Here is a 27,693-nt window from a genome sequence, read left to right on the forward strand (position 1 = left end):
CCCCAGAGATACCTCCAGAGATAACTCCAGAGATACTTCCAGAGATACCTCCAGAGATACCTCCAGAGATACCTCCAGAGATAACTCTAGAGATACCTCCAGAGATACCTCCAGAGATAACTCCGCCCCCAGCTGATGACGCGTCGGGTCCCAGTCTGGCTCCTCTCTGGTCCAGCAACGAAGTGGGGCCAGCGTAGCACCAGTTCAGCCCCTGTTTGGCCGGGGCTTTGGCAGTGGAAAGACAAAGAACTGGTGCTAAGTCTGGCCCAGGACCAGAACTAGAACCTGGTTCTTTCCGGTGGAAAAGCCCCCTACGTCACCTTATAACCAGAACAATCAGGGACTAGAAGCTCGGGTGGAGCTGCAGAAGCTAGAAGCAGGCGGAGCGGGGCCATAGACCTATAAAACTAGAGTTATATATAGTGGGTTATGTGTTTATGTGCAGAAGTCTACTTCTAAATCTCTATGTGGTCTGTCTTCTTCTGCTTTTTTATTGTTTGGTGAGTCACAGCGCCCCTAAAGGCCTGGCATGTGTACTACATGCCTTGAAGCCTGGTGTTGAGCCGTGTTCATAGTGAGGTGTGGACGGTTTGTTGGGAGAAGGACAGGGAGGACAAAGATCGTTTTATCGTCGTGTGGATGTTCCTCAGTTTACAACAACTAAAGAAAAAGCAGCACTGAAGCAGCAAACTCTCCACTTCAAAATAAAGGATCAGTCCCCACAGGGGGGCGATATGGTGAAGAAAAGAACCCAGAAGGTTCCTCTAGTTTGAAGGGAGACTGGGATATTGTGAATAGGTTTTTGAGAGTACTATGTTCAGAATACTTCAGTCAAACAGGTTTTACCACTTTGAGGTAGAATTAAGTTTATACTTCACATTGAAATGTAAATGTTTAGTGACATTCAGGTCAAACCTCTCATACTGCTTTAAGGTAAACTGGAATTTAATACACAAAGAAGTTACATTGGAGCCTGAGAGTATTTATGTTTAACATTTATTTATTTATCTTTATTATTGTATTTGTACTTTTTTAGGACTTATTTTCACCCCAACCAGCCAAAGACACTTTGAAGTAGAACTGGGTTCTTCTGATTGGTTTTACTGAATACTGTTTATGTTGTAGTTTTTTATACTTTATATGTCAAACTGATTCACTGGGTTTCATTTTTAATTTGTTTTTTTTTTTTGCCACAAAACCCAGGTGAAGTAGTTTAAGTTAAGATAAATAAAGAAACAAGACTGCAGAGTGTAACTGGGTTTTTGTTGTTCTGACTGAATAAAGTTTAAATAAGTTCTTAAGTCATTCTGAGAAGAATTTTGATTCAATAAGTGAGTTTTACAATAATTTCTAGGTAAACAAAGCTTCTGCCAATAGTACTTTTACCTTCAGACATCTTAGTTCTCCAAAAATACACTACTGAGTATCTTTGCAATAGTAATGTAAGTATCGGATCGGGAAAGTATCGGTATCGGCCGATACTCAATTCTGAAATATCGGATCGGTATCGGGGGCAAAAAAGTGTGATTGGGACGTCTCTAGTTTTTATACTAATCACAGTTGGAAGTGACATCACTGATGTCTGCAAGCAGCTCGATGAAAAAACATCAGAAACTGAAGAGCTTCCTGATGGCAGGTCGTGGGTGTGTGTGTGTGTGTGTGTGTGTGTGTGTGTGTCTGCAGGACATGAAGACTTGAGTGTCTGAGATTCTTTAAAGTCAGTGTGACCCAGCGCAGCGTATTGATCACTTACAGTTCATCTGTGAACATTCCTGCAGCCCGAGAGCAAACATCAGCGTGAAAACACACAGAAGTCTGAGGAGTCATGAAGGTTTTCTACATGTGTGTGTGTGTGTGTGTGTGTGTGTGTGTGTGTGTGTGTGTGTGTGTGTGTGTGTGTGTGTGTGTGTGTGTGTGTGTGTGTGTGTGTGTGTGTGTGTGTGTCATGTGATGCCGGCTGGTCTGTGGGATCATCAGGTTTGTGTTTCACACCCTGTTTGAGGAACTGAACGCTCATCAGGTTGCGTTTCTCTGGGAAATGAAATGAACTTCTACTTTTTGCAAAGTTGTATGAATTTCCAAACTTTTTCACGACATCTTGACGGCGACGATCTGCTGCCATAGATCAGACAATGACCATGTTGTGTTGTTTCCTCTGATGTCCATGTAGATCTACAGATCATTAAGCATCACCAATGTGTGAGTTAATGTGTGAATATACAATAAAAACGTTGTTCCAGAGCTGTTTGCATCATTTTGTGGGGAAAAGGACATTTTATGAAATCTTATGAAGCTACAATAACTGAGCTACAATTCTACACTTCTACATTTTAGAACTTTCTTTTCGTTTGTAACATGAACTATTGCTGGTTGTTCCTTTAATGTTAATTTCTGCAACTTTTTTTCTCGACCCGATGTAACTTGAATGATCGGACGCCGTGTTACTTAATGTCTTTACATGAGTCGACAGAATGAATACTCACTTCCTTTACTGAAGTGAAAGTAGTGATCGATGTTCTCATCAGTCACTTTGATCCGTTCACTGTGAGTCTGAGGTCCCGGTTACAAGTGAAAATGAAAAACTCCATTGAAATGGGGGAAATGCTATTTTTCTGAAACGAACGGCAGCACCCACGAGAGGCCGGAATGCTGAGGTCGTTTTCAGCGTTTCTGTTGTTTCCATGGAAACCTGCAAGCAATGATGGCTGCTGCGAGCCACAGAGTTCGACATGGTTTACCCAGAGACACTGTGATCCCGCCTGGTCTGAGGAGCGTCCACTTTGTCAGCGGTTAATGGAAAAGTAATGGAAGACATTGAGTTTGCTGAGTTTGCAAAATTCTTTCTGGATTGCGATTATTTCCTTTTTGGGCCAAAAAGGTAAATGGATTTCACTTAACCAGCTTCAGAAACCCTCAAAGTGCTTCACATCGTTAATAACAGACACACCAACTTCAATTTTTAGTTTAAGGACACTTTCATATGGGGCATTGAACCTGCAACCTCGCAATTAAAAGAAGACTTTTTGTACAGAAATAGCATTTTTGCTGCATCCTGAAAATAAAGTGAAGTTGTGACACCAAGCTCTTTACACCTCACAGATTTCTGTTCTCTTCACTGTTTCTTCTTCCATGGTTTAAATCGTCACACTCTTCTCTTCCTGGTCCCTCACCTTGTTCTGAGTCCAGCATCACTGTGTGTTTAGAGACGATCTTATTACATCTATGACTGGATAAACAAAATGATTTAAAAATGAATAGAGTTTAACCACAGTGTCTCCCTGCTGAATTCAGCTGTGAAGAAAGTGAAATATGCTGCTGATCAGCTTGTGACTAACATGTTTTTCTTCTTCTTCGCAGCCAGAAATTGATTTCTGGGGTTTGAAAATGGTTTTTGGAGTCGAGCCAAAACTAAATGCTGTGTCATTTTATGCTCGAAGCCAAGAAGGGGAAAAGAAAAGAAATGCAAAGAGATTATCTCATCTGTCTGGACTCGCCCTGACTTGAATTCAGATCAGTCAATAATCGTTCTTACATCATGAGACACAGAGACCGTCTGAGCAAAGAAGCTGAAACCTGAAACTTCCACATAGAAATGATTCCCTTCAGAATAATTGTTCATTTTGTTGCATGTGATTGAACAGCAGAGTAAGAGGAGGGAGCAGTTTGGGACTAAAAATATCTGTACTGATACCAGATGATGGTATTTTTAGCCTGATGGAGTACACACACACACACACACACACACACACACACACACACACACACACACACACACACACACACACACACACACACACACACACACACACACACACACACACACACACACACACACACACACACACACACACACACACACACACACACACACACCCTGATTTATTCAGCTTTTCCCCCGATACACCTTCAACTTTTAACAAGTGGCAGATATTCATTGTTACCGTGAATTTTTGACTTTAACGAGAAACTTTGTACAAATATTTGCCATGCTGCTCTATCTCGTCTGAGATTGAACGTGAGCCACGGTCATGGCCGTCACGTTTGATTTTTACCTTACATAAACAGTGTAAAAGGGTGTGGTCATGAGAAGTCCGCATGCACCACCAACAAGTGTCTGATGGCTGTTCTGTCACGTGATTCACTGCTGGTAAGACTCATACATGCTTCAAGTCGGCCATGTTTGGAAGCAACATCAGCTATTGATGTTGCTCTTAGTGTTTGTCCCACTAGACCCAACCAGTGTAGAAAAACAAAACACACACACACACACACACACACACACACACACACACACACACACACACACACACACACACACACACACACACACACACACACACACACACACACACACACACACACACACACACACACACACACACACACACACACACACACAGTATCTGTGACCTGATACCTGCACCGCCCGTCGCAGTAACGCTGCATTGTGTTTCTGCTGCATTGATCCAAGTGCTTGTTGGCTAATGCACCGTCCGCTTGCTCCAGCTGACACTTAGTGCTGACAATCAAACACAGGAGCACCTGGGGAGGGCACGAGTGCGGCCATCATCCCCTCAGAGCTGCAGCTATCAGGCCAGCCAGCCGGAGTGTGGGGGGGGGGGTATCTGCAGCGAAATCCCATCTGCTAAATGAATGGACTTCAGGGGGAAAACCTTCATGGACCACAGCCAGCTGCTGGTTTCTTTGCTTGACTTTTCCACTGATATGGGCTGAGTTACAGAAAAGGTTCAGATAAACTCACTAAAAGACCGGGATTGATCCTGATGAGTCTGGTTCAGGATTTCATGAGCAGCAGATAAGAAAGATGGAGGTTTTCACCGTGTTAGCGAGTGAGGAATGATGGCACAAAACAATCTGGATCCAAATCTGTTTTTGACTCGTGTAGAAACAGTCATGTCAAAACTTTCTTTTAACACTCAACTGTTCAATGGGAGTCCCCGTCCAGCTCAGTAGGTAGAGCAGGACCCTCTCAGTCTCTAGGTAGAGGGTTCATGTCCCCGTCCAGCTCAGTAGGTAGAGCAGGACCCTCTCAGTCTCTAGGTAGAGGGTTCATGTCCCCGGCCAGCTCAGTAGGTAGAGCAGGACCCTCTCAGTCTCTAGGTAGAGGGTTCATGTCCCCCAGCCAGCTCAGTAGGTAGAGCAGGACCCTCTCAGTCTCTAGGTAGAGGGTTCATGTCCCCCAGCCAGCTCAGTAGGTAGAGCATGACCCTCTCAGTCTCTAGGTAGAGGGTTCATGTCCCCGGCCAGCTCAGTAGGTAGAGCAGGACCCTCTCAGTCTCTAGGTAGAGGGTTCATGTCCCCCAGCCAGCTCAGTAGGTAGAGCAGGACCCTCTCAGTCTCTAGGTAGAGGGTTCATGTCCCCGGCCAGCTCAGTAGGTAGAGCAGGACCCTCTCAGTCTCTAGGTAGAGGGTTCATGTCCCCGGCCAGCTCAGTAGGTAGAGCAGGACCCTCTCAGTCTCTAGGTAGAGGGTTCATGTCCCCCAGCCAGCTCAGTAGGTAGAGCAGGACCCTCTCAGTCTCTAGGTAGAGGGTTCATGTCCCCGGCCAGCTCAGTAGGTAGAGCAGGACCCTCTCAGTCTCTAGGTAGAGGGTTCATGTCCCCCAGCCAGCTCAGTAGGTAGAGCAGGACCCTCTCAGTCTCTAGGTAGAGGGTTCATGTCCCCCAGCCAGCTCAGTAGGTAGAGCAGGACCCTCTCAGTCCCAAGGTAGAGGGTTCATGTCCCCCGGCCAGCTCAGTAGGTAGAGCAGGACCCTCTCAGTCCCAAGGTAGAGGGTTCATGTCCCCCGGCCAGCTCAGTAGGTAGAGCAGGAGACTCTCAGTCCCAAGGTAGAGGGTTCATGTCCCACGCCGGGCGCCACCTTCCTGTGGGCTCTCCACCTTCCTGTGGGCTCTCCACCTTCCTGTGGGCTCTCCACCTTCCTGTGGGCTCTCCACCTTCCTGTGGGCTCTCCACCTGCAGGAAGGTTCTTAATGGGTCAATGTGATCTGGGTGACGGTGCTCAGACTGACACCACCACCACCCGAAAACAGATAAGCAAGAGAAAATGGATGGATGGATGTTCAACGGGACCTGCAGAGCATCACGTTTATATGGCAACCAACCAACCAACCAACCAACCAACCAACCAACCAACCAACTAACCAACCAACCAATAGAACAATCCATCGACCGACCGAGTGTATATTGTAGTCGACATTTAAAGGGAATAACGGCACATTTTCTGGTCAATATTCTCTATTTTCTTATATTTATTCTACTTTGAGTGATATATGTGTGGATTCCTCTGTGTGTCTTGTGTGTACAGTGTGTACAGTGTGTACAGTGTGTACAGTGTGTACAGTGTGTACAGTGTGTACAGTGTGTACAGTGGAACTGGAAATAAAGTTCACTTTGACTTTAACTTTTCATTTTGTAAGAGTAAAAAAAGTGCCAGTGTTTTTCTTCAGTCACACTCGCACACCAAAGACGACGGCTGCCGTGTGAGATGTTCGATGTCCGATGGGAGATGTTGGGTTTCAGTGTCTTGCTCACAGGTATAGGGATTGAACCGTCAACCTCATGATTGGAAGGACGACTCCCCAGCCTGAGGAGGATGTGAGAGACTCAGTTCAAGCCTCAGAAGAGATGAGTCCGGTGAAACTGGACTCCTCTGATTGCTTGTGTGCTTGTTCTGACCTGAGAGCTTATGAGGCTGCAGCCTGGCAGAGCATCACAGCAGGTCGTTACCGAGCTGCCTCACTTCCACCACTATCTCAACTTTTAAACTTCGGCGTGTCAGAGTGAGTTACGGTCAGATGCATCAGACGTCCAGTCACTGTCGGAGCCGTGACGTGACGAGGCGATCGTCCATGTCAGAATAGGATGAGACTGACCAGAGAGGAAAGGAGGAGGAGAAGTGAGGGATGAGGCTGTCTTTGTTGTGAGAGGAAGGGAGGTGGGCGGCAGCTCCTCCCATAATTAAGTTGGTGAGCAGTGCTGGAGGTCTGTGTTTACAGGGCAGGCGAGGGAGTTTCCTTCACTCGGACACTCGGACGGCTGCGAGCACAGAGGACGGCAGCACATCTCTGTCTCTGCTTGTTTCTGAGGCTCATCCAGCTGATCTGCACACGGGCTGAACCAGGACGAGGCGGCAGGGACAGGCATACCCTCCTCCACCTCCACCTCCATCCCCTCCGCCTGACGCTCCAGGACCTCCGCCACCATCATGTGCGACTGTTTCCACCTGGCGTTCCCCAACTGGCACGCAGCCTCGTCAGGGACGGGTGGGCATCGCTCTGTTTACTCTCCCTGCTCTGCGTGTGTGTGTGTGTGTGTGTGTGTGTGTGTGTGTGTGTGTGTGTGTGTGTGTGTGTGTGTGTGTGTGTGTGTGTGTGTGTGTGTGTGTGTGTGTGTGGATGCGTGAGGCGGCCGGGTGCTGATGCTGAGTCCTGCAGTGAGCGCTGGGTGTGTCTGCAGAGGAGTGTTGTCAACATGGAGGATGTTGAGCTGCTCTGCACTGCTCCTCTCTTCCTCCTCCTCCTCCTCCTCCTCCTCCTCCTCTCTTCTTCCTCCTGCTGTGTGTTTGAAGGGGGAACTCAGTCGCTGGAGCAGCTCCAGGCTTTACAAATAGGTGACGAATTAAAATCTCCCCTAAAAAACCCAGAATGATGGAAACTTTGATGCTTCAGGCTAAAAACGTAGTAAAACTGTCGTAACATTAATCAGCCATAAATAAACCTTCTATTGAGCACTTTTATAATATTACAGTTCAAAGTGCTTCACTGTGATACTGAGATCAAAATAAGGATAAAATAAATAAAACTGTGAAAAAACCCTAAAAAATGTGATTATTGAAATTCAGTGAAAATGATCAAATAATTAAACAAACAAACAAACAAACAAACAAACAAATGAATGAATAAATAAATAAATAAATGCAGGAAATAATTCGATACTGAAGAAAAAAGTTATAGGACCAGATTAAACTCAAGTTAAGTCACAAATAACAAACAAACCAAATGGAAACATAAAGACGAGATCAAATAATGAATTCTCACAAGAAACAAATTAAGCCAGATTAAATTTATTTTAGATCAGTTTTTTATAAATCAATTAAAAAAATAAATGACAATTTCATCAAATAATCAGTTTACAAAGACAAGATGAAATATTACAAACCTGCAAGAGAAAACTGTTAAAAACAAAATTAAAACCTCATGAAACTGGATTGAAGACTAAAGGAATAAAAGATAAAGATAAAAAAATAAAGTCTAATGATGACAACCAAGTAAATTTGAAGGATAAACCCATTTTTTAGAATCCATCCATCCATCCATCCATCTCCTCCCTCTTCTCCGTCCCAGGGTGGTGGAGGTGTCAGTCTGAGCACCGTCACCCAGATCACATTGACCCATTAAGAGCCTTCCTGCAGGTGGAGAGCCCACAGGAAGGTGGAGAGCCCACAGGAAGGTGGAGAGCCCTCAGGAAGGTGGAGAGCCCACAGGAAGGTGGAGAGCCCACAGGAAGGTGGAGAGCCCTCAGGAAGGTGGAGAGCCCACAGGAAGGTGGAGAGCCCACAGGAAGGTAGAGAGCCCACAGGAAGGTGGAGAGCCCACAGGAAGGTGGAGAGCCCACAGGAAGGTAGAGAGCCCACAGGAAGGTGGAGAGCCCTCAGGAAGGTGGAGAGCCCACAGGAAGGTGGAGAGCCCTCAGGAAGGTGGAGAGCCCACAGGAAGGTGGAGAGCCCACAGGAAGGTGGAGAGCCCTCAGGAAGGTAGAGAGCCCACAGGAAGGTGGAGAGCCCACAGGAAGGTGGAGAGCCCTCAGGAAGGTAGAGAGCCCACAGGAAGGTGGAGAGCCCACAGGAAGGTGGAGAGCCCACTGGAAGGTGGAGAGCCAACAGGAAGGTGGAGAGCCCACAGGAAGGTGGAGAGCCCTCAGGAAGGTAGAGAGCCCACAGGAAGGTGGAGAGCCCACAGGAAGGTGGAGAGCCCTCAGGAAGGTAGAGAGCCCACAGGAAGGTGGAGAGCCCACAGGAAGGTGGAGAGCCCACTGGAAGGTGGAGAGCCAACAGGAAGGTGGAGAGCCCACAGGAAGGTGGAGAGCCCTCAGGAAGGTGGAGAGCCAACAGGAAGGTGGAGAGCCCACAGGAAGGTGGAGCCCGGCGGGGGACATGAACCCTCTACCTTGAGATTATGAGTCTCATGCTCTACCAATTTTTTAGAATTTAAATTTAAATTCTTTTGAGATCATTTTGAAAGAAGACTTTTGAAATACATGATGGTAAAACGTAATAGAAAATAATGCTTAAGATAAAAAGAAACTGGAGCATAAAAACATGACATTTAATATAATAATAATATTTTATAATAAAAGAAAAAGTCAAAATGTATATATTCTGGTATCATCCTCCTGGTCTGCTTTGCTCCCAGTCGATCAGCTCCGCTCCTCTGTGACATATTCTATTATAGCCATTGCCTCATGAAGAAGATCTGATGGAACAATTCTCACACTTTTACGTTTCTATTCTGATATTTTCCGCCTGCAATGCCTTTTTCTACTCAGAAGATTTCATTGCAAATGTGTCATAAGTCCATTTTATTTCATATTAATTAACAAGACGTGTTTAAAGGGGTCAGATATGATTCATATTAGCTGCTGAAATAACAGTGAAGCTGCATGCAGTGTAAATAAACCGTATCTCATCACGTATGTCGGCCTTGACCATAAAACATGCTGAATCATGGGAAATGGATTTCAATCGAACTGCAGCCAGAACCAGCTCAACCGCTGGAAAACAAAACAAGACATGCAAATATGTAAAATATATACTGTGGGATTATAATTATATTTAGAATGTTCAGCTGAAAAGTGAATCTTTAAATAAAAAGATATAGACACCATCAGCAGTTTTGTTTAGGACAGATCTTTTTCTCTCTTGTTCCCTTTATCCTGGAACACAACCACATCTCACGCTCTTCAGTTTAATTGAATTTGTGGTGTTTACCTCTTCCTTTCTGAAGTTGCACTGTTTGGCAATTTGGATTTACACTGTTGTTCTTGTTTCTCTTGAGAAGGAGACAAAGTGTTTGAGTATCACTGAGGCTTGGAGAAGCGAAGGTTATTAAATAAAGCAGTGGTGTTGTGGTCAGGTTCCCTCGTACAGTCTGGACTTGCTGGACCTTTTTATGTGGAGTTTCATGTTCTCCCAGTGGGAGCAATGGCTCCAAGTAAACATGAGAGTAAAGAAACTTGGTGACTCTAATGCCGAGTTTACAAGAGATCGCAAACTGTTGTTGTGTTTTGGGTGTCAGTCTGACGACAGCGGTGCTCGGAGTCACTGAAAAGGCTCTGCTCCTGCTCCTGCTCACCACAGTCATAGTAACTAGTAGTTCTGCACATGCTCAGTAGAGACATTCAGAACTATTTTTCCTCGGTGGTGTCATGCCTCCCAGTCCATCGACTTGGTACTTTTATTTTGACAGTCACCGTAATAACAATCCAACATGGTGGTCTGTGTACTAGAATGTCATGTTCTCCCAGAGGTAATGATTGGAGCTGATTGTTCTCTGCTGCATGTGTGTGTGAGAATTCAGGACAAAAACAAACAACAACACCAACTAGTAGGCCAACATACTAACTACATGGTTTTCAGTGTTTCTGCTGTTTCCATTCAACCGGACATTGTTTTCAGAATGCTGCCGTGCAAACATTAAACCTTTCTGAAATGAAAATACAAAAACCTTTTCACTTGAACTGTTGTGTAATCTGCAGGTGTGACTGGGAGTATTTCTCTTTGTGGATGAAGGCAGGTTAAACTGGGACAGATCACAAGTTAATGACACACCGTCAGCTCAGATCGGCTCCAACACATCACCAAGTGGAGGATTTAAATCTAATAGAAAACTTTAAAAAAAATAAGAAAATAATTCATTAACGGAGAAGCAGTTTTTACTTAATTGGTAAAATGCATGAAATTAAAAAAAAAGTTGTTTCAACTTTTATGAGGTAATGAAAGTTAAATAATCAATTTCTAGAGTTTGTCAGTTTGTTTCCCAGAAATTCTCCAGAGGTTCCATATCAAAGTTAACATTATTTTTTAAACCTTTTGGCTTTCAGTGAGTTTGTTGTTAAAAAGCTGCACTTTCATTACAAATGGTTTTCATTCTTCTATTAAAGATGGAAAAATAGAAATAACTGAAAGAGATGAAAAGAGGCTTTTTCCCCTGAAGTGTAGATTTCTGTGTCTCAGTGAGCGTCAGGGTGAGTCTGGATGTTCAGTGTGAAGAGACTCGGGCTGGAAGGAGCTCCTGTGGTGAGGAAGTGAATTATTGTTGTGAGGTTCTGTGATATAAGCATCGTCACCGGCGGTGAAATTTATATCAGGATGAGCTGCAGTGAACTGAGGAAACTGCTGCGTCACTGGCATCGGAGCCAGACCAGCCTTTCAGGCGTCCATAGTTTTTGGTGTGTTTAATATGCTGAATGTTCTTTAGGAAATAAAAGCCTTTTATGAGGACATGACATTGACGGTAATGAAATGGCTCCGGTTGATGTTTACTGGTTGAGGAAAGCACACATAGAAAAATAAAACGTTTTATTCTAATCTCAAGAAGTGTGTCATAAAGCTGAACCAAAGTGAACTAAACAAACTGCTGCATCACTAACAAGACGACACGAGATGAAAGAAAAGAGTTCAGACTCTCATCACTTGTGTTTAACTCACATTTTGAATTTATGTGAGTTGAAGATGTTTTACCAGTAAATTCTCCTTTTTCATGATGAGGAAAAAGCTTTCTGCTTGAAGGTGAAAGAGGAATGAAATGAAAGATGCAACAGGAAGAAAAAACTGATCTTATTGAGGGTCAAACAACGTCTGCTCTACCAGACGGGCCGAACAATGAAGAAGCACTTCTACAAAAAGGCTTTATGAATCAATGAAAAGGATGAACTCTATGAGATACATCTGTGATAAATGGTAATTAGATAAGTGGCTATAGAAAGCTGCTTTAAATGGGATTAGAATGACAAACATTTATCATAGTTTTGGAAAAATACATGTGAGTACAGCAACTTCATGTGGGTCACAGGCCACCAGTTCTAATGTTCAGACGGAAGTGGAAATGGGTTTGTGTGTGTGTGTGTGTGTGTGTGTGTGTGTGTGTGTGTGTGTGCGTGTGCGTGTGCGTGTGCGTGTGCGCGTGCGCGTGTGCGTGTGCGTGTGCGTGTGTGTGTGTGTGTGTGTGTGTGTTGACTCATACTCTGGAAAATAAAGCACATTTTGTTCTTGGTCAGTTTGTAAAGAAACTCCATTTTAAGTAACTGTGACCGAGTTACTGAAGTTACAAAGAGTCGCAATTTATAAAACTTGCTGATGCAAAGTGACTGATAGAAGGTTGGATAGATATGGTAGATAAAGCTTTATTGTCATTCATACAAACAAACCAACCATTTGTTAAGAACAAAATGTGAGCAAAAGGCTCAACTTGGACTTTTAAAAGTGTCTAAAAAACCCAGAGCAATAAAAGTATAAACACTTAAAACAGTAATAAATGACCAACAATGCATCACAAAACTGTTCAGTTGCTAAGAAATGATTGTACTTGATTTGTCTTAGGGATTGCACTGGATTTATGATACATTTTACAGATTATTTCACTGAATTATTGCATCATCCTGAAGACCTGACAGTCTGATGGCTTGAGGAATGAAGTTGTTGCAGAACCCGGTTCCTGGTGCCGGAGGCCAGCAGGGCGCGGTGTCGGTGGTGAGGCTGTGTGCAGTCTCTGGCTGCAGGTGGTTGATCCAAAACAAAAGGAAAAGCCCTTGTCAGGACGGAAGTGGCTGCAGATTCCAGAGCTGTGATGAAACTAGTAGTAAGTTTACAGATTGATAGATTGAAAACATGCGGCTCTGCAGCGTCGTGTCCAGATGATCTGTGGAGAAAATCTAATTTGCCTTTTTTCCCCCTTTTCACTCAAATCTGGTTATAATCTGGATCCCAGCGAACCGCCTCACAGTGAAAGAAGCTTGTGTGTCAGAGCAGAATCCAATTCCACATCAGCCATAGTGATCTGTCCTGCTGGGTTTTTTTTTTTTGGGGGGGGGGGGGGGGGGCAGGTTTGGGGGGGGTGGCTGAGGTCAGAGAGGAGCTGAGGACAAGCAACTCACACTCTCAGTCTCAGCAGGATTTATTTTCTCAGGATTCTCGTTTTATGACCAGCAGATATAAACGGAGGAGCCACACACAGATCCAGAGCTACACGAGCACACACACACACACACACACACACAGATCCAGAGCTACACGGGCACACACACACACACACACACACACACACACACACACACACACACACACACACACACACACACACACACACACACACACACACACACACACACACACACACAGATCCAGAGCTACACGGGCACACACACACACACACACACACACACACACACACACACACACACACACAGATCCAGAGCTACACACACACACACACACACACACACACACACACACACACACACACACACACACACACACACACACACACACACACACACACACACACACACACACACACACACACACACACACACACACACATGAATCCTGCACCTCCAACCCTCCACAGAACATCTAACCACTGCTCTTCTTCTGCTCTGAGATTTCACTTCTCGCCACACGTGAAAGTTGCTATTGAGGTTTTCTGCAGCGCTCACATGACAAATATTTGGAAAGGGAGTGTGTGTGTGTGTGTGTGTGTGTGTGTGTGTGTGTGTGTGGTTCCAGACTGGACATCCGCCTGCGTGCAGAGCTGCACAAAATGAGAGAGTTCCTCATCCCGTCAGTGTGGGCGGAGCCTGAACCCCCGTAAAGCTCCCAGCACACACCGACGCCATCGTTCATCGCCGCTCACAGAGACACGACTCATGACATTCGTCAGCCTGCAGCTTAATTTAATGACGATGGCTAATTTTATTCAGGTTAACTTCATCAAGACTTCACTGTGCAGCTCAAATGGGGAAATAAGTTCCTGTTCTTCCATTTTCAGTTCCTTCATCCTGAAGCTGATGATTTTTTATTAATGGAATTTAAGTTAATGACGCTTCAGGTGCAGATAATAATGATAATACTTATTGTTATTATTATTGACTCATTACTGCCGCCTGGCGCACAAAAGTGACATTACAAAAATGATACATGAGCCCTTTATTGGCCTCGACCTTCCTCTTCTTAATCCAACTCATTTTACTTTTACAGAGTAATTTGATCTCAAGTGAGCCAGACCGGTTAATAACAGCTGTATGATCTATAAATAACTGCAACTCTAAATCTCTGTCTTGTTTTAGATCAACAAAGTATTAATATGTTATTAAGACGTTCACATCTAAACAAATATCCTTTTACAACACATGACAAACCTAAAATTTGAATAAAATGACTGAGATTTGACCATTATCGTGCCTCAGTTCACCATTTACACACACGTTTTACAACTTACAGGTCAGACTTTTATTAAACTCTTTACATCGTTACAGGCAGAGAACATTTAGTCACAGAGCTGGAACTCAAAAGAACTTCTCAAAATCTAGAAATGATCAACGATGTAGACATTTCTACATAATCCTGATCCCCCGAGCTGACTAACCATATGATGCAGGCTAAAGTGCGCCCCAGGTGGTCAGATTCATCTATTGCAGTTAATACATTTCATAGCGTCTCACAGTCCGCTGACCGTACGTTTGACACCTCTGCTCTAAACTGTAAATTGATGAGAGTGCATATTTAAAAAAGCTCTGCCAATTGCTGCTATGGTTGTACAAATTTAAATAATCATGAAAATGATAAAGGATTTCTGCTTTTCAATAATAATCCAAGTGCATGTGACGTACGTCAGGTTGACAATGTCCAGTTTAGGCAGTAAGTCACATCTTATGACAAAGATGTACAACAGTTTTCAGGAGTCTGGAGACAAACTAATTCCATTTAAAAGATTCTTTAATCCATAAATAGTGAAATATGTCTGATTCGGCTCCGTTCAAGTTCCAACTTAGGAGCTGTTTCCAAAAAGTTGTGTTTTCAGTGACTCCGAGCAACGTTTTCCTGTAAACTGACAAACGTTACCAAAGTTTTCCGTTTTTCTTGCAATTGCTGAGGCGTAAACTCCACTTTGGTAGAGAAACTTTAGTTTCAGTTAAAAACTCAAGTAGTTGAGGTTTTTCATTCAATTTAGGTTTTAGAAAACTTTTAATGCCCTTTTAAAAAAAAGGTACTTTTTATTGTCCTGAGCAAAAATCTAATCGTAAAGGAGAATATAGTTTAACCTTCCTGTGGGCTCTCCACCTTCCCGTGGGCTCTCCACCTTCCCGTGGGCTCTCCACCTTCCCGTGGGCTCTCCACCTTCCCGTGGGCTCTCCACCTTCCTGTGGGCTCTCCACCTTCCCGTGGGCTCTCCACCTTCCCGTGGGCTCTCCACCTTCCCGTGGGCTCTCCACCTTCCCGTGGGCTCTCCACCTTCCTGTGGGCTCTCCACCTGCAGGAAGGTTCTTAATGGGTCAATGTGATCTGGGTGACGGTGCTCAGACTGACACCTCCACCACCCGGAGACGGAGAAGAGGGAGAAGATGGAGGGATGGATGGATGGATGGATGGATGGATGGATGGATGGATGGATGGATGGAATATATTTTAAGACATAAGAGTGTAAGAGTAGAGAAAGAGTATAATTTACTACAATAACTTTTTTCATTTCCAGATGGTAAAAAGTTACAGCAACATTTAGTTTTGAGACCGTTTTTCTTATACTTTTAGGAAAATGATTCAGAATTATATACAACAGAGTTGAAGATAAAATATTATCTTATTAGATGGACGACAACGAGACAAAACCATGTGATGCTGCAAGAAGGAACATTCATTGATCGGCAGGAAAACGTCCATTGCATGTCTAAAACTAAATTTGTCTATCAAAGTTTTGCATTGTGTCAATAAAGAATTTATAAAGAGATTTGACACAGCTTTTCTCTCCAGTGGATTTAAAGGGTTAAACCAGATTGGAGTTAATTTAAAGAAGCATGTGAGGAGCTAAATGTTCCATCAGAGTCACACCAACATCTCTTTAAAAACACCTAACTCCATTAGAGAGACAGTTTGAGCTTTAAGGTTTGTCAGAGGCTTAACGACGCGTCCCGCCTCTTCGGTCCAACCGAAGCTGAAAACAAACGTCTGCAGACACTTCAGGAGTCGTAGAGGAAACACTCGCAGAGGAGACGCTCGCAGAGGAGACACTCGCAGAGGAGACGCTCGCGGACGAAACGCTCGCGGACGAAACGCTAGCGGACGAAACGCTCGCGGACGAAACGCTCGCGGACGAAACGCTCGCGGACGAAACGCTCGCGGACGAAACGCTCGCGGACGCTTTGGATGTTGGAGTAACACCCAGGTTTATTTCCAGGAGTTAAACAAACAAAGGAGCAGGTAGGTAAAGGCCGAGACTCTGGGAGTCCACCACCGCTACAACCTTCACATCTGCTGACGACATCGGGGAGATGAGTTTAGAATAACTAAATAAGGATTTGATTATAGAAGCTGATTCTGAAGCTAAATAAGTAAAAACCCGACAGAACAAAGCAAAGAGAACAATTCAAAGTGTCTGAAGAGGGTTGGTTAGAGAAAGAGTAACTTTAATGATTAAAAACTGGTGTGTTCACTGACGGTGGTGTGTTCACTGACGGTGGTGTGTTCACTGAGTGTGGTGTGTTCACTGATGGTGGTGTGTTCACTCACAGTGGTGTGTTCACTGACGGTGTGTTCACTCACAGTGGTGTGTTCACTGACGGTGTGTTCACTCACAGTGGTGTGTTCACTGAGTGTGGTGTGTTCACTCACAGTGGTGTGTTCACTGAGTGTGGTGTGTTCACTGAGTGTGGTGTGTTCACTGAGTGTGGTGTGTTCACTCAGTGTGGTGTGTTCACTGAGTGTGGTGTGTTCACTCAGTGTGGTGTGTTCACTGAGTGTGGTGTGTGTGACTCAGGACTGTGGTTCGATGCCGATGACGCAGGTTGTCCTTCACTGTGATTCTTAAATGGTTTAGATTTCTGTACCTCGGAGGCGTCGGCTCACCGACACTGCAGGAGGTTTCTAATGGACCACCAGCTCCTATGGCTCCCGCATGACTTCTATTACTGTAAAGAAGAGGGTGTGTGTGTGTGTGTGTGTGTGTGTGTGTGTGTGTGTATGGCAGAAACGCTCTTGGTCCCGGTCACCACGGCCGTAGTAACTAGTAGTTGTGCACATGCTCAGTAGCTGCACAATCAGAACAAAGTTTTCTCTGGAGTGTCATGACTCACACACACACACACACACACACACACACACACACACACACACACACACACACACACACACACACACACACACACACACACACACACACACACACACACACACACACACACACACACACACACACACACACACACACAAACAATAATAATCGTCACTGAAACAATCCAACTGTCCACTAGTCGGTGTTCTCCTGTTATTAATGTTTAGAGCAGATTGTTCTCACACCAGTGGCCCAACATCAAAACTACATTGTTTTCATTCTCTTGTCGCATAAACGTAATACTTTTCTGAAACAATAATAACAATAACAACAATAATAATAACAATAACAACAATAAAACAACAACAACAACAATAATAATAACAACAATAATAGCAACAATAACAATAACAACAATAATCATCAGCTGAATCAGGACCGATTTTCAGAACCTTCGGGTCGCGGTGAAGCTTTGAGAGGCTTTGAGAAGCTGCAGAGTGGAATGTGTGGGTCGATGCAGCAGATCACTTAACAGACGAAGAGGCAGCGAGTCTCCAGAGGAATCACTGCCAGGAAGAACTCTAAATATTCTGCTCAGCGGCTCCACGGGCTCTGGCAGCAGTCAGACTGGGAGGGAGCTCGGGTCGGACGCAGATAAACAGCAGGTTTAATGTCTCGGTGTGTTTGAGCTCAAACTGATTCACATGTCTGGTAACGGCACCACGCCAAGCGCTTCTCAGGCTGGAGGTTGTTGTGAGGCGTGAAGAGCTTTAAAGTATAAACAAGAACTTATAATTCAATAATTATTAGAGCAATTCTGCTTCTAATTGAAAGGAGCAGGTGTGAGATTCTCCTCTGAGGTGCATTTAAATCCTTACTATAAGCTTTTCCCTCATTTCCTAGTGTAAACATTAAATATTACTATTACTACTATTAATATAACAGAATCCCAAACAGCTTCTTTGATCTGCAACAACTCTGAACCTATTTTATCCTGGTTAGTTATCACATTATAAACTCAACAATGTTAAGCAATGACTTAAAAATCATAAACTCTTTTGGAAAAATCCCAAACCTGATTGAAACTGAATTTCTCTAAATCATTTATATAATTCGGCATGAATATGAGCTTAATTCTAAATAATGATGAGGAAAAATGTAAAATTGACAGTGCCAACCAGCCTGAGTGTCCACAATCACAGAGGAGGTTCAGCTGCAGGTTGAACATCTATATCTTGAGCTAAACACCAGAACAATACTGAAGAAACACCAGATATCGGAAGTTTAAGTTAAATCCCGGAAAAAGAGCCATAAAATCAAGATAAATCTAGTTAATGAGAGGGCATTATATATTCAAAGTAAAAGTGACCTTTTTATTTTTACACTAATTTATTCCAGCAGATGATATATAAAATGAAGGTCCGACTTTGATGTCAATTCTTTGCTTTCCATGGCTTCATGCGAGGTAATCTCCATTATTTATTTAATGCGTACAGTTCGTATCAGTGGTTAAAAAATGCTTTATAATTAAACATGAGAAAGAAAACCTGATGTCCCCTCGCACAGTATAGTTTTAATGCAATTTGCTGCAATTCGATCAAGTAATTCTAAAACTAATGCTGTTGAATGCATCTTGTTTACAGTGTTTGTGAATGTGTGTCAGAGTGATTATCAGTCAGGTGCCTTTCTCATGTTCCGTTACACAAACTGCAGCTTTACAGTCACAGTGAGTGACTTTGTCCGGCTCTGAAACTTCACAACTTAATGCAATTTTCCACTTACGTATGGACATGCAAAATATTCCAGACATAATCTGATTTCCTCGGCTGTGCAGAGCAGAGGAATGAAGCTCGGGAATTCACCAAAACTCACGCACGCACGCACGCACGCACGCCATTCATGGTATGGTGGGTTTGATGGATTTTTATGTTCCTGCTCTGAACAGGAGGACGGCGGCTGCGAGGACCAGAGGCTGCCACAGAGGACGACTCCGTCAGTGACTCAGTGAGTGACTCCGTCAGTGACTCCGTCAGCATGAAATCAATGTTTCATTTGGAAACTTTCCATGTGGTCGCTTCATGACTCCCTGGAGGTTTTTGATTTAAAATTTTGTATTAATTCAGAAATTATTTCACTTCTCTTTTGAAGGAAGTGACGCAAACATCAGTGAAGATCATCACAGGATTTTACCTTTGAATTATTTCTTGATTCCTACATGTCTTATTTATCTATTATTAGTACTATTACAAAGTACGAAGAAAGACTTTCTGATATTTTGCTGACTGCTGCTCTTCAAACAAACAAACAAACAAACAAACAAACAAACAAACAAACAAACAAACAAACAAACAAACAAACAAACAAACAAACAAACAAACAGACGACCAACCCACCACTGATGGAATAATCATTAAAATCCAAACATCTGATGTCAGCTGCTTGTGGCTCGTTCAGGAGTTTCACTCTGACTCAGTTTTATCTGAAGATTTTCACCGGAGCTGAATTACAAAAGAATTAAAATCTGAGTGAAATGTTGATGACGACGTTTATTTAGCCCCCAGGGACAAATAAACTCTTTGATTGATTGATCGATACAAAAATGTAGAACGGCCACGGTAAAGAAATATATTTCTTCACTGTGGCATTTCTAAGTGTGTGTCGATGACAGCAGTGTTTTGTTTGTGACGCTTGTTAAGTTGTTTCTGTTGCTTTACGTGTCTGACGTGTGTGACAACGTTTCTGATGTTGATGAAGTTTGTGTCGACTGACCTGCCGTCCTCTCAGACACGTGACGAGCCGGCTCGGTTCACGGAGGGCGAGAGACCACGGCCGCAGGGATCATCTCCCGTCGAGGAGTTCCCCGAAACGGAAAAATACACCGACAGCGACAAAGAGGTAAAGACCAGTGACACTCAAATGAGAAAAAACAAAGTCTCATTGAATAAAAAACAGCAGATCAGCAGTTTCTGGGTTTCTATTAATGTCTCAGTCACTTTTAAACTGCATGTAAACAAACTTATTCGATCTTCGTTCCATTAAACTGAAAAAAAAGAAGATGCCTTTTTCTTATTCGATGTAACCAGAAGAATGACACACGTAGTAAATCATACACAAAAACACTTCTTGTAGTGGTTGCCAGTACTTTTCGAAATCTTAAAAAAGGTGCACATTTTTTTTATTTTAATTGCGGAATCATGCAAACTAAGCTTATCAGGATTTATGGTTCTTTGTACCATAAAAAAGTGACTTGCTTGTACTTTGTCTCTCCTGATTTGATTATTAAGTTGTCATATTTAAACTTTATTTTCCTTCTATTTTATTTCAGTGTGAAGGAGAGCATGACCGACAAAACAAAACTGGGAGTGGAAAGAAAACCAAAAAGTCTGGCCTCGGGTCCATGTTTGAGAAGCGTTCGACTCCAAAGATGAACAAACTGAAGGTGAGACCTTCCCAACGTCTGTCTCGTCTCCTCTCACAGGACTGAGTCCCATCTGAAGGGAGGATAACTGCTGTATGTCCTCTGAACCGTCTGTCCTCTGAATCGTCTCCTCTCTGAATCGTCAGCATTCTGAACCGTCTCCCCTCTGAACCTCCTCTCTGAACCGTCTCCCCTCTGAACCGTCTCCCCTCTGAACCTCCTCTCTGAACTGTCTGTCCTCTGAACCGTCTCCTCTCTGAACCTCCTCTCTGAACCGTCTCCCCTCTGAACCTCCTCTCTGAACTGTCTGTCCTCTGAATCGTCTCCTCTCTGAACCGTCTCCCCTCTGAACCTCCTCTCTGAACTGTCTGTCCTCTGAACCGTCTCCTCTCTGAACCTCCTCTCTGAACCGTCTCCCCTCTGAACCTCCTCTCTGAACTGTCTGTCCTCTGAATCGTCTCCTCTCTGAACCGTCTCCCCTCTGAACCTCCTCTCTGAACTGTCTGTCCTCTGAATCGTCTCCTCTCTGAACCGTCTCCCCTCTGAACCTCCTCTCTGAACTGTCTGTCCTCTGAACCGTCTCCTCTTTGAACCTCCTCTCTGAACCGTCTCCCCTCTGAACCTCCTCTCTGAACTGTCTGTCCTCTGAATCGTCTCCTCTCTGAACCGTCTCCCCTCTGAACCTCCTCTCTGAACTGTCTGTCCTCTGAACCGTCTCCCCTCTGAACCGTCTCCTCTCTGAACCGTCTCCTCTCTGAACCGTCAGCATTCTGAACCGTCTCCTCTCTGAACCGTCTCCTCTCTGAACCGTCTCCCCTCTGAACCTCCTCTCTGAACTGTCTCCTCTCTGAACCGACTCCTCTCTGAACCGTCTCCTCTCTGAACCGTCAGCATTCTGAACCGTCTCCTCTCTGAACCGTCTCCTCTCTGAACCATCTCCTCTCTGAACCGTCAGCATTCTGAACCGTCTCCTCTCTGAACCGTCTCCTCTCTGAACCATCTCCTCTCTGAACCGTCAGCATTCTGAACCGTCTCCTCTCTGAACCGTCTCCTCTCTGAACCATCTCCTCTCTGAACCGTCTCCTCTCTGAACCGTCTCCTCTCTGAACCATCTCCTCTCTGAACCGTCAGCATTCTGAACCGTCTCCTCTCTGAACCGTCAGCATTCTGAACATCTCCTCTCTGAACCGTCTCCTCTCTGAACCGTCTCCTCTCTGAACCGTCTGCCCTCTGAAACGTCTGCAGGAACTTCCCATCCCCGAGTCTGCGGTGATCGTGAAAACAGCCAAAGATGGATGTGCAGAGGGGCTGGTTTATGGGGGAGGAGGAAGAGACGGCATCTTTATTAAGGGAGTGGTACCAGAATCACCCGCCTCCAAAAGTCTGAAGCTGAAGGAAGGTACGGAAGCTCGCAGGTGGAAAGAAAGCAAGTGGACGGATGTTTTGTCTTAATTTTAAAAAGAAAAAGCCTAATTGATCTGAGGAAGAACTTTGTGATTACTTAGATAATAAATGGAACTTGTTCAGAATTCTATAATATTTCCGACACTAAATGTAAATGGAGACTGAATGCAATAATGTGTAAAACAATAAATGTCATAAAGTACAATTACTACGGTGCCCCGATAGTCAAATCGTCACTTTTTGTAACCAAATTGCAATTTGGTTAATTAATGTAGTTTCTGGAAAATATATCCCGGTCCTTGATGAAAACACAAAAAGGAGGGATGGCTAAATGTCCCATTTCTCAAGAATGCCGTTGTGTTTTTCATGCCACTTTCATTATGGATCTTTTACAACCTGTCAGTGCAACACACTGATGTTTTGAACTCCAAAAGACACAATATTGTCTAGGACTGACAATCCCAGACACACAGGAGGAAGCAAGTGAAGGCTCATGAAGTTCTGTGAAAAGCATTGAACCTACATTAATCATAAAAAACAATAATGTAAATGGTAAAATTGAAAAATATCTGCACATTATGAATTTAAAAGCAGTATCAATGGGAAGAGACTGGACCAACCACACAATGAGCCGTCAGAGCCAGCTCTTTCCCCCTAAACCTAAAAATGACAAAAGAAGAAACTAAGGCATACCAAGAAAACTTAAACCTCAAAATAGGACTGCCAGAGATCTCCAGTCAAAACTAATACAACTAATATGTAAAGTACAAAAATGCTGCTGCCAAGGTTTCCCCATCATTTCGATGTAATCTAATTTGTAAAGCTCCAACAACACTATCATCTCAAAGCAACATCCTCATCTCATGATTTGCACTCCATCTTTTACATTTAGATTTATATATTTTAAAATGTGTCTGTTCCTTTATTCTTCTATATCTTAAGAGGCAGAGTCGTTGTACTCCTGTATGATGACAATAAAACTGATTGAATTTTTTTCTTTTCTATTTACTTGTGTTGTCCTTGCAGGCGATCAGATCCTGAGTGCCACGGTCTACTTTGACAACGTGTCGTACGAGGACGCCATCCAGATTCTGGAGCACGCTCAGGCATACAAAATGAAGCTTTGCTTGAAACGCAAACCAGACATCTCGCAGACCGACGCACCCAACCAATCGGATGTGATCCCTGTAAACATCTTCAAGATGACTTATTCAAGTCTTTGTGTCTGTGAGTTTTGAGCATAAAACTGAGTTTTATTTCTGTTGCTTCTCAGGAGGACGACGTCTATGCTCCAGAGATGAGGGAACAAGGAAAGACCAAAAGGCATGGGGACGCCCGCATTTCATGGCCAAAGTTTCCCTCCTTTGGAAAAGGACGTAAAGCCCATTTCAAGAGGTCTCACAGCTCCTCGGAGGCTGAAGAGCAGAGAAAACTTGAGCTGAGCCCAACAACCAGTGACACAGAGTCACCAATCAAATCTCAGGATGCTCTCAAAGGCAGGAAAAAGAATAAAATGAAGCTCTCTGTCCTGACAAAACGGGGTCGCATCAGTTCATCTGAAGACCAGGACACGATCACCACTGGCCAGATCAGCAGTGACGTCCAGCATACACAAGAATCAGATATGCTTTCACCCGAGTGCCTTGAAAGCCCCTCCGGAGACGCCCCAAAGGTCTACGTGAGCAAGGATGAGAAGTCAGTGGGAGACTTGAGACCTGAGCAAAACAATCAAACACTGACTGAAAGTGGAACTCCTGGTTGGAAGGCTGAACTCATCAGTATCGACAGCACTTTGAAAACAACCGATCTCACTGTGGCTTTGGCAAATCAAGACAGCCAGACTGGTGTCAAGTCCCCTGAGGGGAAGAAGAAGACGAAGAAAGAAAAGTCAGAGTTAAAACTGAAAATATTGGGGAAAGACCAATCGCACAAGAAAGCAAAGTCTTCACCAAAAAGGTTAAAAACACTGGGGGCAAGTCTTGAAGTATCAGATCAGAATGACGCGAAAAAATCTGATGTCGCTCACATTGAATCCACAAAAACGGATCTGAGGAAACCAAAGGTGGAACTTGATTCATCGGATGTTGACTCTAAACAGAAAGGTAAAGAAAAAACACAGAAGAGCAAGCAAAAACAAGCAAAGCCAGGAGCGATAATCAAACTGCCTCAAGTGGGACTGGGTGACGCCACAAGCGAAGAAAAGATACAACAAGTGAGTGTGAATGTTGAAGAATACAAACCTAAAACTGAGCTGCTCACAGCTTCAGGTGCAGAAGTCAAAGTTCATTCTTATGATAAATTGTTAAAAGACAGAATTTCAAGTACACAACTTCCAAAACGTGAAGACATTGAGATTCCAGGGATGGAGGACAAATCTGCAAAGACCAAAGTCAAAGGAGTGAAGGAATCTAAAAGACATCATGAAGAAACTGTGCAAATGTCAATTGATGTTGACAGTGTGAAAGAGGCCGTTTCAAAACTGCCCGGATACAAGCTGCCGAAGGTCGATACATCCGGTATGCCGATTCCCGAAGAAATCATTGTGATTGATGCAAATGCACAAAGAATATCGGTAAAAACACCCACTAAAATCGTAGATACCAAAACCAAACATGAGACGCACTTCACAAAGTTTGATGCAACTGCCCGTCAAGATTCCTCCAAGACCACAATCAAACTACCAAAGATGAGAGCCGCCGATTTAACAACACAGGAACTTTTATTTGAGACCAGACTGGATGCTAAAAAACCTCAAAAACAACACGAAGAGATTAAAACAGGAGCCTATGAAAGAGAAGACATTATAATACCAGGAAGAGAAACTACACATTCCTTTGACCGAACATCTGATGGGATAAAAGGAGAAAAGACGATTTATCTACAAGACATAAAGATCTCAGAAACTGAAACAATGACAGACCAGGGATGGATCGGAGGATTTGTAAGTGATGTTAAAATACCAGAAATTGATGGCATTGAATTCATTGACTCAACAGAAGGTTCACCAGCCAAAAAGGATGCTGGCGTCGGGCTCTTGAGTTTTGATGTTAATCTGGATGCAAAACTAAAATCTGATGCTTCGATTCCAGAGATCACCGGTGAAATCAAAGATGTCAAGGCCATAGAACACACAGTTCAAATGCCTAAATGTGGAGAATTGACTACAGACATCAGTGTTAATGCGCCTGGAGGAGACATAAACATGGATAGGTCTGAAATGGAAAGTCTTGATAGCGAGGGAAAGCGAGGCAAGTTTAAAATGCCAAGCTTTGGCATCTCCTTCTCCAAAAAGAAAGAACCCCAAACTGGCTTGAGCCCATCAAAGAAAGATGCGACTGTCACATTACCAGAGGCTAAAGTTTCTCTTCCAGAGCAAAAGATCGACGCAGAAAAACCTCAAGTGGATATAAAACAACCACAGATTGAAGGTGAACTTGATGTACAAGGCAACAAGTTCAAAATGCCACAATTTGAAAGCCCGACGGAAAATACTGAAGCGAAAGTCAAACTCCCAAAAGCCCCTGAAGTTGCCCTCACGCTGGGAAGTGTTGATGTTTCCATTCCAGAGCACAAAAGCAACGTCGAAAAAACTGCAATGGAAACTAAACCTTTGAAGATTGAAGGTGAACTCGATCCTGAAGGAACCAAATTCAAATTACCAAAACTTGGGATCACAATGGCAAAAGTGAAAGGACCTGAACTTGATTTAAGTGCATCAAAGAAAGGGGCGGATGTGATGTTACAGGAAGCCAAGGGTAAGATCCATGCGCCTGAGGCAGAACTGAAGGCTAAAGTGGAAATCACAGCTCCTGAAATTAAAGTTGCGGAAAAGGATGCAAAAGGTTCCCCATTAAAATTTAAGATGCCCACATTTAAACTTCCAAAATTTGAAGTTGGTGCTCCAAATATCTCTGCAGGAAAGCCTGATGTCAACACTGAAGCAACTGACATTAAAATCCCAAAGAAGGGGTTACAGGTCAACATTGCAGCTCCCAGCATTGATGTTGTTGGTCTTTCAATCGATATAAAAGAAAATGAAGTTGAAGGAAAAGGCGACAAATTTAAAATACCAAGTCTTGGTTTCTCTAAGCCCAAGGGGAAGGGACCTAAACTTGACTTAAATCTATCAAAGAAAGAGGTCGACGTTACACTGCCAAAGACGGATCAGGTTGAAAAAGGTGTTTCACTTCCAGACGTGAAGATGAAAATGCCACAAGCTGAAGTCAAACTTCCCGAAATGAATTTGGGGGTGAAAGCACCAGAGTTTGAAGCAGAAAGTGATGGGCATGAGGGGAAGTTTAAAAAAACAAAATTTGGGATAAAACTACCCGAAGTAAAAGGTCCTGAATTTGACTTCAGTATATCCAAAGGCGAGGTAGACGTCAAATTACCAGAAACTCAAGACAAACTTCCCGAGGTTGATCCTGGAACAATTAATGTTTCACTACCAGACTCCACGATAGAAGTGAACAAACCTGAACTGGAAATGCAGCCACTGGAGATAGAAGGTCAACAAGGAGCCAAGTTTAAAATGCCAAGCTTTGGCATAAAAATGCCCAAAGTTAAAGGTCTAGAAATCGACATGAGCCAGTCAAAGAAAGATCCAGGAGTCAAAACTTCACAAAGTGATGTCACTGTGGGAAAAGTTGAGTTTGAAGAACAAGAAAGCAAGTTGAAAATGCCAAAATTTGGAGTGTCAATGCCAAAAGTAAAAAGACCTGACATCCATCTGGGACTCTCCAAGAAAGATGCAGAAGTAACAGCACCAGAAGTCAAAGCAGACGTTAAACTTGAAGCACTGTCTGCACAAATAGAAATGAAAGCTCCTCAGATCGACACTGTCGCAACATCTTCACAGTTTACAATGCCCGATATAAGTTTCTCAACGCAGAAAATCAAAGGGACGGATGTACATTTCACATTACCAAAGACAAATGCTGATGTCAAATTACCAGAAATGGAAGCTGAGGCCAAACTTCCAGAGGCACCTGAGATTTATGTTAAACTCGGAAGTATTGATGTCTCCCTCCCAGATGCACAGATGAAATTAGAAAAACCTGAACTGGATGTTAAAATGACGGGATGTGAAGGTGAGGGAAAGGAAAGCAAGTTCAAAGTTCCAAAATTTGGAATATCATTGCCAAAAGTTCAAGGACCCGAGATTGACTTCAACTTATCAAAAAGAGACGTGAAGTTACCAGAAGCTAAAGTTGATGTTAAACTTCCAAAGGCCTCTGGAGTTGATACTGATCTTGGAAATGTGGTTGTTTCAATTCCACAAACAAAGTCAGAGATCAAACAACCTGAGCTGGAAATCAAACCTCTGGAAGTCGAAGGTGAACTTGAAGGAAGCAAGTTCAAGGTGCCGAAGTTCGGAATCAAAATGCCAGAAATAAAAGGCCCTAAATTTGATGTCAGCATGTCAAAGAAAGTAGTAAAATTACCAGAAGCTGAGGTAAAACTCCCAGAAGCACCTGAGATCGATGTGAGACTTGGAAGTGTTGATGTTTCTCTACCGGACGCAAAGAT

General features: G+C 43.6%; 1 protein-coding gene across 1 annotated transcript; it reads left to right on the plus strand.

The window, feature by feature from the left end:
• Window positions 1-7,228: 7,228 nt before the first annotated feature.
• On the plus strand, window positions 7,229-27,209 carry LOC308120161 (protein AHNAK2-like; the record flags this gene model as incomplete). Its single annotated transcript, XM_080480604.1, has 8 exons — window positions 7,229-7,286; window positions 19,288-19,346; window positions 20,127-20,237; window positions 20,668-20,781; window positions 22,006-22,159; window positions 23,191-23,351; window positions 23,438-24,136; window positions 27,198-27,209. The coding sequence occupies 8 exons, from the start codon at window positions 7,229-7,231 to the stop codon at window positions 27,207-27,209; spliced, it is 1,368 nt and encodes a 455-aa protein (XP_080336730.1).
• Between the last annotated feature and the right edge of the window lie 484 nt (window positions 27,210-27,693).

Source organism: Lipophrys pholis (assembly GCF_963383615.2).
Source record: "Lipophrys pholis genome assembly, chromosome: 14".
Taxonomy (NCBI): Eukaryota; Metazoa; Chordata; class Actinopteri; order Blenniiformes; family Blenniidae; genus Lipophrys; species Lipophrys pholis.